The following is a 10,947-nucleotide window of genomic DNA, read 5'->3' on the forward strand; positions in this document are numbered from 1 at the left end:
TTTTTTTTTCAATCCTCTCTTCGTTTTCCCCCCTTTTCTTTTCATTCCCTTTTTACTCTCTTGTCCTCAACTCCTCTTCCTCTCCTCTTCCTCCTCCTGTCGGCAACATGTGGAGCCGTAGCCATGGCAACAAGGGGAGGTGACATGTGCTGTAGACAGGCAGGGAATGGAGGGAGGGATGGGAAGAATATAAGGAGGAGCCCCACAGCACATTTGTAGTCTCTCTCTCCTTAAAAAAAAATAGCATCATTCCTCCCTCTAGAAGTGGAGGCTGCTCGTCCTCTCCTCTCTTTTCCTGTCATCTCCTCTCCAAACGTATCTTGAATTGCATCAGGAAGAAGACTGGAGAGAAATCTTTTGGTGCATTTCTCCTTTTTTTTCTCTTTTCTTTTTTGTTGTTTACAAGGGATGAGGTTAATGGCATAAAAAAGAAGAGGGGGAGGAAAGAAAGCTGGGAACTTTCTTTTCTTTCCTTTTTTTCCAAAGGAGAGAAAGGAGATGATGGGAGGAGATGAAACTCCCTCTCTCTCCAACTCACTGACTCTCTCCTCCTCCTCCCCCTTGGTATGATGCTGTCTCTGAGTCTGTGGAGTCCGTGCAGCCGGAGTGGAATGGGAAATAGACGCAAGAGGAGGTGTCTGTTGCATTACCTCACCATGGATTTTTGGTAGGTTTTAATTGTTTTGCATGCTAATGTGGGCTGATTTTAATCAGTACCCACAGCTGTCGAATTGTCCCACAAATCTTTGCGAAATATTAAAGATGATGGGTCTGTTCTGGTGTCGCTCTTTTCAGTCATTTCTCTAAAAGAGACGAAGGCGTGTGCCCTGGTTTTAAACACATTGTTTTTCAAATACAGTATTGCATCAGTTTAATTTAGAACCTAGTGTGTCGATAGAAATTCCTTCGCTTGATTAAAAATTGCCTAAAATTTGTCCCGGAAAGTCGAATATTTTAAAGGTGAACGCGCAGTGGGAGTATCCGTGGAGTTTAGACAGTGAGTGACGGCGCACCGTGGTCGAGGGGGCTTCATGCAGCTGCATCTCACCGTAACATTGTAATAACATTCAGTTTAATGGGATTTGCTGCTGTTTTCATTTTGCTCAGCTGCCGCCTCGCACTGCTGGAGTGCGAACTTTAAATAACCTTGTGGTTTGTTTTCTCTTTGTTTTTTTAATGCTGTGATATTCATCTTCGAGGATTGCCCTAATTTGTGTGCAATTTGTGATATCGCAGAAGGATCGGTTTAATCCGGTGAAGGTGAAGTGAAATGAATAGAGTTGTTGCTTGGTTTTTAAGTGGGTGCTTATACGAGCAAAGGATCATTTTTTTCTGTTTTGTGCAAAGTTTGACTCAGGTGCATTTGAATTTGGGTGCGTGCAGCGTGCAGACATCAGTGCACGGCGTTTGAGAGTGTGTGGGTGTGTTGTTAAAAGACATACATACATGCAACTGTGCACCAGCAGATGTAAGTACATGAAATGTAATGTAGTCATGTTTCTTGCAATGCACGCATAGTAAAAATGTACTTATTCATACATCCCGCTATATGTGTGCGTGTGCGTGCGTGCATACATGTGCATGAATGATGTGTTTCTGTGTGCTTGTTTGCTGAAAGGTTTTCTTGAAACCCTGGTTGAACTTTTTCAAAGGCCCGGAATGAATCAGAGGTGAGGGATAAATCTTTTCTACAGCGGTCGTCGTCCAGGAAAACAAAAGCTGGCCGGCGCTCTCCCTCTGACCTTTTTTACCCATTCTGAATAAGCCGGAGCCGTGCAAATCCATCTGCCTTTTGTCTATGGAAGCCTGGCTAATCCACACCCCCATTCACGCACACACATATACACCCCGTCACACTCATACCGACCAGGAGACTTAACCGCTCCACCACCAAACGTCCACGCAAAACCAAAGACCAGAATCATTCGTTTTTCCGATGAATGATTTACTCACATTTTTGAGGAGAGTTAACCTAAATCTATTTTCTTAATTGATTTAAGTAAGGTTTTAGTAGTAACAGCTGCAAAGAAGATTATTGTAAGTCTATGGAATTTAGGCTGCTGCCCACATAAGTAAGATTTTAACACTAAACTGCTTAAAGAAATTCACCATGTGATTAAAAAAACAAAAAACAAAGGTGTTCTGCTATTCTTTTTGTTCTTTTCCCTCCTGTGTAAAGGCGCCTATCTGTCTGCAGGGAGTGTGTGTGATATTTGCTGAAAAGGGATGAACCTAGCAGCGTCTACAGCCAGACAGACAGCCGGCATCCTTGACGGGCTACATTAATGCTTTTCAGAAATAGTCAGGAGGCACTGCACACTGTATGTCAAACCACATTTGCTTATGTGAAATGAAGAATTTGCAAGTACAATCGATTTTTGTGGGAGCAGATGGACAATGGAAGTGGAAGCATGAAAGGAACTCCCATCTCCCCTCTGCCTTTGGGGAGAGAACATTTTTCTTTCATGTTCAGACGCTCGCTCAAAAAGTCTTGATCAGAACGGCCGATTTACTTCCAGAAACAAACAGGATTTCTGTAGCTTTTTTCTTTGTCTGTCTGAACCATGAGAAAAATACTTCCGAGCCAGGAATGATTTAGATTAAAGCCTGAATTTCTGTTTTAATCCGTCCAGCGATTCAACCCAACAGTCGTAGTGATATTCCTTTTTCACCTACAATCACACCAGCAACGTGAACCAATTTACATTTCCTTTCATTTCTATGTGCTGGGCTGTAATTCACCTTAGATTGAAAGGGTTAAGTCTCGGGAGTGAGAAACGATGAAGGCCTTAGAACCGCAGAGACGAGCAGATTGCCGCTTATTACTGGAAACATACAGTACAATATAGGTAACACACTTACATCGAGTACAAGCTTTCGAATGCAAGTGTTTAGTTTCATAATGCATATTACCAAAAAGGCTGTACAGTCATTTTCACAGTAATGGCTGCATGCGTTGGCTCATGTGTGAATGTTCCACCTCCCATCCTGAGCAAACATTTGATTTTCACTCATTGCAAATTTCTGCTACATCTGCCGCTGCAGCTCGGCTAGAATGGCTGCTCGTTTTTCATAGCTGTGAACTAACAAGTCATACGCCCTCAAGTCGCTCTCTCGCTCTCTCCCCCTCTTACGCTCAACACACACTCTTCCACCCCCCTTTTACTGTTACTAACAACTGCAACCAAACTTGATTAAGCAGGTGGGGTCAGGCTACATTTGTTTGAATCAATAGACAGACATGCTAGGCAGCCATGATAAAGAGGCCGAGGGAGGAGGTGGGATCAGTGCGTGCGTCTCTGCCTGTATGTGTGTACGGAGTGGGGAGTGTGCTTTGGAAACGCCGGCATCTGTCCCGTGAAAGATGACTGAGCTGTTACAGTTAGGGCCTTGAATTATGGGCCATTACTAGCCAAGCAAGATGCAATCCCTCTCCATGAAACTTAATTTGACAAAACAATGAGATGACTCGGGGAGTAAAATGACAAATGAAGTTATTTGATCCGCGGGTTTAAAAAAAAAGACATTTTGCAAAAGATGATTGCAGTGGAAGCATGTGGAATCAGCAATAATGCATTATTAATGGGCTTGCCGAGCCCACAACGCATACAGGCTACTGCTCAGCTACTTTTGTTTATGATGCTTTCTTAACGGCTGATATTTTTTGCCGCGATCTTTTACATTAAAAGCGCATTAATGAGGAGAAACATTAAAAATACACAAGCCAACCACAATCAATTGCGTCTGCTCGTGCAGATGTGTAATGCAACATTAGGACAAGCAGCCATATAAATGTAATATAAACAGACTCCCTACATTATCTTTATTACTGATTCATGAACAGGCTCTATAGTAAGTTGAGTTTGCAGATAAATCTTTAATGTGCCCTGTACTTCAAAGCTGAATCACAATTTTTACTTCTCATACATATATATATATTTTCTTCTTTAATTCAGAGCCTCACTCGGAGACAGCCGCTGGGGGTTTTTTTTGGGTTTTTTTCAGGGCCGTCACATTACTATGTGACCAGCTTTTACAGTATGGCTCAGAACTCCCCAAGCAAATTGGACACCCCACAAAGCATCGGACAACTGTTGTCCCCCATTGTGTGTGTTTTTGCGGGCACTCTTTATTAGGTGCTGAATGCAGCAGCGGCAATGAATGAAATCACGGGGTGGGGGGGAACGATGAAGGGAGGGTGCATTATCGAGTGATGATGGCGGTGGGGTGGGGGTCACTCCCCGAAACCTCACAAGAATTCCAGAACAATCTTTAACAGGGTAGAGCGGTCCTTTTCCCACCTCCCAGGGTTTCAGGGCTTCTCTGTGCTGACAGGCAGGCAGGAGGGATCCGACAGGACTGCCCCTTTTCTCCCTGCTGCTTTCAAAGCCTCCTTTCCATTAACTCACCACGCCACACCTCGCCTAATCTCCGTGACCTCTACCACTGAGGGACAGGGATTTTTTTTCCCCGCCCCCTCCCTTTTTTTTCACCCTCAAGCTGCCTTTCTCCAGGGTTGAGAAAACCTTTGTTTTTTTTCTTTTTGAAATCATTATTTTTCTCTGTCAGAATACAAAAGTAATTTTAAACAAGCTTAATATGCAACATAAAATTACAGCTAGGACAAACTAATGATGAGTGCAGCAATAAGCATAGTTATGTGCTTGGGACCATCAAGCGTTTGAATTTTTTGTACCCGTAAATGAGTGGTAATCTCTTTTGTGCGACAAAGATATGGGGGAAAAAATGGTTCCAAATAAGGAACAAGTCAAGAAAAGCTGTTTTTGCGATTGATTTCTTTTGATAATTCTTTGTCAAGAGGAATTACAGGCCTGTCATTGGCTATGCAATTTGTAGCTCTACTCTTTTGGTTCTTGCCTCGCTCTTTGTTGGCAAGATCATTATGCTGTGCGTAATAACGGGGAATTATGTTGCCTATTGTTAACTAGTAGTAGTCAGGTAAAATGCAACAGGCCCATTATCTGGAGCTCGCTGGTGTCTGAAAATGAACAGCAAGCAGCAGTCGGAGCTGCAGCTCATAATGAACAGCTCAATAAGACTTACTTCTCCGCTCTCAAATGATTGCACATTCGTGAAGCAGTTCAGACAGAGACTTTTATCATACAGTATGTGTCCATTGTGTTATCTTAAGCAGCTGACTGGTTGAAAAGAAATCTTTAATCTCTAGTTGTTTGCTGAAGGATCTGGTTCTCTCACGCTGGATTAAATTGCAGCTGAGGTCGGAATTGGCGAGGCACTTGCTCAAGACAGCAGAACGTCTGTTGCCTCTGAGCATGGTGGTAGAAAATTCCTCCAATATAGCAAGCGGGGTGTTGAGCTGTCTAGAGACATCCAGAATGCTCTACTAAACAGGAGTTTATGCATTCTATGCACTCCTGGGCACAGATGGTGGAACAAACGCTTGTGATTATACTTTTCATCGAGCGCAGTGATATGCATGTTTATGCGTTTCCAAAAAAGGAAAGAAAAGAACCGTGTGATTTACACTTTCATCTACCCATGCAAAGACAAGCATTTTCTTTGGAACCCTGATTAGTAGCAAAAATAATTCACGCTTATATTATCTTGTCAATCGAAGGATTCCAGTGTGACTTGTTTTGGGGGGGTTTTGGCCTCTTTGGTGGCTGCTTTAATCCAGGAGTATCAGACCATGTGCCATGAAGCTCTGAGAGCCTGCAGGGTTGTTCCAATCAAACACTCTGCCAGATGATTTTGCAGATTAGTTCCTCTTGTCTGACTGATCAGTAAAATCACCTGAAAGCATGCACACTCTTAGGTACACAGCTTCACACCCCTGCGGGGTTTTTTTCTTCCCAAAAGCACCTGCTTCCATCACGACCGCAGTCATTTTTAGCAGGGTGGATGAATCAAAACTCTTATCTTGACATTGGCAGCACCACGCTCTACCCATTGAGCTGCAAAGAGAACCACTCACCGCAGATAAAAATAGTAATAGACGCAATTTATTAACCAATTCATCTGTTCTTTTGTGGCCCACAGGGAAGCCAGATCAACCAGATCCCCACCAAGTACAGCCAGACAGAGTCAACCAAGTTCCTCATTCTCACCGTCGTGTCAATCCTGTGTATCGTTGGAGTCCTGCTGGCCTCCACCGTGGTCTACTGCCTCCGGCACCGTTCCCACCACAAGATCAAAGAAAAGCTCACCAATTTGGGAACAGATACAAGCAGCGATGCTACCGCCACCTACCAGGTAGGAGTTGTTACTGTGCCATCTGTGCACACATTCACATTATACATATATATTTATATTAGAAAAATGTGTTGTGTTTATAACACGTGAAAGATGCATAAACAGGAGTTCTCCTGTGTGTGCATAACATTAAGAAGTAGAAGTTTTGTGGACCTTCATAATGAGAGAGCCTTTTATTACAACCATATTTTTGCTTCTTGTAATCATCATCTTGCAACTGATGGCAGCAGTTGCATTTTCCTATTAAAGCAAAACAGAACAACGCGATACGTGTTTATTATTGAGGTGCACTGTTTTGTTTTTACAGTTTTTGTATTACCTGTACTGTTTACAGTAAATCTCACACGACATAAATAATCCACAGTAAGATTTGGTCACAAATTATATATTTTTTTAGGACTCATCTTTTTTAGATTATTTAAAAAACACGCCAAAATGCACTATTATTTTTCCCTATGTAATTAAAAATTGAATTTTTTTTTTTTAAAATGGCTTGAAAATCCCTGCTTTAGTCTCCGGGGCTGATTTTGTGATTTAAAGGAGACAGACTCTGTGATTCTCTTCTTTCAGCGTCGCCTTCACTCTCGTGTCGACATGTTTTAACTACGTTAATGGTGTGTGGTGATCGCTGATTGTCTCCTGCTATAATTTGTTGTCTGAGACATGAAGTAATATCACCAATCCAACAGGTTTTCCACCTCGAGTTATTTCCATTCCCTCCTCTGCTTGCGGTAATTATCCTTTGGCCGGAATAGCCAAGTGTGAAATTTAATTTACAGAATCCAATATTAAGTGGCTTTTTGAGCAAAGAATTAGATTGAGATTTTTCCGTCTCTCTTTCTCGCTCTCTCTGACCTTTTCCCCACCATGTTTTTAAATGAGAGTAGTCCTGTGAGCATTGATTTTATAATGAGCCCAGCTTGGCCCCTAAGTGCTTACATTTTATGCTCCTCTTCAGGGATTTTTACCTCCTGAAATAGACTGTGGGACTGCGTCAAAGGTTTACCTCATCACTGGTGACTTACAGATTCACAATGTTGCTTACCAGTAAGAGAGAAGCATCCCTTACTGGTTAGCGAGAGAGGTTTCTAAAAGACGATTCAACATTCATGCTGCTAAAAATTTCATTAAAATTAAAAATCTGTTTTGCACGAGTGCCCTGGCCAGTGATAGGTTGATCTCAGTCTACATAAAATATTTGTTTTTCCTCAGAGTGAAAAACTTATCTTCTCGGTTACTTAACTCCGAGAGTCACTTTAAGCTTCTAATTGAAAAATGCTAATTAAAATTCACACGTAAGGCTGTGTTTCCGCTTTATTTATCTGATTAAGCGCTTACAAAAACCTTTGTTGCTCATTCTTGGGAGGTTTCAGTCTTGCTTTGCTCGCACTCCCAAAGCTCTTCTAGTTGATTCTCTTTCCTCTGTCGTCTTTATCGAGTCTCGACAGTGAGCCGCCGTCATCCTCAGTGAAAGACCTCAGTGTTCAGCTCCCATCTTAGCCGTGTAAACCTCGTCTCTTTGTCAGCGCTGCTGTGTAGAGGGCTTCCCTGGGCTGGAGTCTGTGTGTGTGTGTGTGTGTGTGTGCGCGCGCACAGTCTCCAGGGCTACATGCAATTAAAGCAGACAGGAAGCGGCAGGCTGCCTGACGGCCTTACTACTGCAGCTCCTTCATGCTGGCTGTCAAATAGACACAAATATGCACAAACACATGCGTGCTGTGTGTATGCATGCACACTCTAACCAACCGCTGCATATTAATGACTCTTGCCCTGGGCGCGTTTGTTTGAGGCCTCGCTTCACATCCTTACACACGCACACACACACACCGCCTTCCAATCACGTCACCACACCACCACATCCCTCTGAATCCCCTCCACCTTTGGCTCTCAGCTCCCCGGCTCCCAGCGTGTCAGTCAAGCAGTTGCGGTGTAACGGCAACGTGGGATTGGCCGACACCAACAAAGGAGATGTTGATTGACAAGCGTCGACAGAGGACTGTGTGCAGCGTGTCAGAGCGCTGGGCGGGGAGATGGTGGATGATGCTTGTCAGTCAGTCAGTCCCTGGATTACTCTGCTGCCAACATGGGAGTCTGCAACGTCGTTGTCAGTTTATCTTTACATCTGATTCGAACTTTTATCTGCTACTAAAAGTCTTTTTTCCCCCCTCAAAGCAGAGAGGAAACTATCCGCTCCGCAGCGTGAGATCATTGCACTAGATTGCGGCGAGGCTCAACTTTTTGCATGGATGTTTTTTTCACAAATCAAGAGATATCATCTTGAAGCATTATCATTTTTAAAGATATCATCACCCACACCAGGAATTTTCTTGAAACACGAGAAATGCTTTGATAACTAATGAACATATTTGCATGTTTTTTAAGAAATAAAAAAACATAGACTTGTTACTGATGAGGGTTTTTTTTTAGCTTTTCTTTTTTGGCGTCCCTCAGCCTGCCTTACTCCACTTTCACAATCTCTCTCTTTCTCAATTCAATTTCAAGGACTTTCATTAACATCATAAGATCTTAACATCGCCAATGAATATGTGCAAAATGCACTTCCAGTTCATCTCAGTTTAGATTAAACAAGCAAACAATAACTCTCGTTCTGTCCTACACCTCTGTTTTCTCTGTATCCCTTCTGTTCTTTTCTTCTTTGCTCTGTTTCTGAAGCTTTTTTTTAAAGTATCCATTCTATGTATATTTTAATTATAATTTACTTTACTCCTTAAATCCCTTTTCCTTAACACAGATTGTGTTAGGTTGCCCCTTTTATTTGCTAGTTTGCTTAAGCACAGAGGAAGGGCACTTGGGTGAAGGCCCCTGAATTTGATTTGGTCAGAGGGGCATGTAAACAGAGGTATCCCTGTGAGCCTGACAGGCTCTGCTGGCACACCCCAAAAGCCAACCTTCGTCCCTATTAGCAAGCTTTTCTGAAAAGGGGGTGCTTCGGGTGGCACGTGCCTCCCAGCACTTACACGCCCTGTGCTGCCCCGGGGCTGATGTATGATTCGAGATGGTCATGTGGCACCAAGTGGATTCCCTGGCATGACGCCCATAAGAGGGGGTTGTTGGGGTTTTTCTTTAACCTTTATTCATATGGGAAGAGTTGATGTGGCACATGTGCATCTTTTCCACATCATGCTCTTTGATTTTCTTCTTTCTTATTTAGTGGCTTGGATAAAAAAGGCCTGTGTCAGGAGCAAATTTAGTATGCACTCTATTTTTGACTTCTTGTGAATCTGCGAGTTTCATAGTTTCATATAGCAACTATGCTATGCTAACATTCTAATAATTAAAAAAGATTTAAAAAAAACTTTTTCAGATTGCTTTTAAATGCTGACATCAATTTTAATAATGATTCCTTCCCTCCCAGACAGACCTTTGTTTTGATCGAATGGATTGTGTCTTAAAATCAATTTAAAAAGACTTAAAGCTCTTTAGAGATTGGTACTCCATCATGCTGAACATATACTGTATATCCACCCTTATTTATCGTCAGATCTAATGCAGTAGTTGATCTAGATGACTCCAAACCTTAGATTTGCCAAAAAGCATTTCATTCATGAGTTATACTTTCATTATAAATTAATCGAGAAGGCAGCAAAAGCCAGTATGGATTTCCTGGAAAGATAATTTTTTCATTTGCTGCATTACAATATCTGCTGTTTGGCACAGCACTGGGCTTTTGGATGACCTTGAATACACTAACAATAGGGGTTTCGCTTAAAAGCATCTAATAGACTGCATGGATTCAGTGCCACTGAGCAGAAACAAGATGTAATGGCTTTAGTAAAAGACTCAGTGGAACCCAACTGTTACAGAGTCCCAAGTCATGCACGTCCGTACAGCGTGGCTGCTTTGCATTCAGTGCACTTAGCGTACATGCTCGTAAACAAGCAAAAAGTTGAACGTGGAAGGCTGTTCACTCGTGAGTGGTCACGATTTTGAATCAAAGAAGAAAGAGAGGGAACGCCAACCACTCTTTAGTAGGCTTTGAGTGATATTAGTGCCAAAGGCATTAGCATGCGTTGTTTGGTGTTTCTGTCAGTTTAGTCAAAGCTGGAAAATAAGCATCAGACTGGCATGCTGATGATAAACCAAAGTCATTAAAGTGATGAAGTGTGTATAGTTAAAATCAATACACTGTAAAAAAAAAAAAAAAAAAAAAGAAAAAAGAAAAGAAAGACAGAAAGAAAGAAAAAGAAAAGATACTCGTGTTTGTATGGACACTGCTCCGGGATGGGGGATGTGATGGCACTGTAAATCTGCACTGTTCACACTCTAAACCTGTCCCGAGTTATATTCTTCCTTCACATTATTTTATTTGCTTCTTTTTTTTTTTTTAAGCTCTAATTGGCTCTCGGAGGGAAGCCATTTTGAGGCAGTTTTAATTACATCATAAAAAAATTTGCTGCAGCTGCAAAGTTCACCGTGTGCAGTTGTTCTGGTATGAATGCTGTTGATCATGTGTGACAAAACGCCCACAATTCGGTGTGATTGAGCCGATTGAACACAAAAAATGGAGCTCAGAGGATGTAGCAAAAACAGGAAATCGGGCAAACTGGTGTAGTTAGCAGCCAGAAGGATATTTATGGGGCCTATTTTGGTCTTTTATTAAAGATTTGACATTGGGTAGTTTGTGTGGTGCCATAAAACCCCCTGTGTGAGCTGTGACAACAGTCTGTGTGTCTTTCTCGATACGTCGCGTGG

General features: G+C 42.3%; 1 protein-coding gene across 1 annotated transcript in view; it reads left to right on the forward strand.

Annotated features, from left to right (window-relative positions):
• LOC102205351 (receptor-type tyrosine-protein phosphatase N2-like) overlaps nt 1-10,947 on the forward strand; it is a 214,455-nt gene that overhangs the window by 150,571 nt on the left and 52,937 nt on the right. Inside the window, exon 13 of the mRNA XM_005740735.2 lies at nt 6,022-6,234. Within this exon, the coding sequence (XP_005740792.1) occupies nt 6,022-6,234 (213 nt within the window). The remainder of the gene's footprint in view (nt 1-6,021; nt 6,235-10,947) is intronic.

Source organism: Pundamilia nyererei, unplaced genomic scaffold (genome assembly GCF_000239375.1).
Source record: "Pundamilia nyererei isolate P.nyererei 1_Seehausen unplaced genomic scaffold, PunNye1.0 scaffold00103, whole genome shotgun sequence".
Classification (NCBI taxonomy): domain Eukaryota; kingdom Metazoa; phylum Chordata; class Actinopteri; order Cichliformes; family Cichlidae; genus Pundamilia; species Pundamilia nyererei.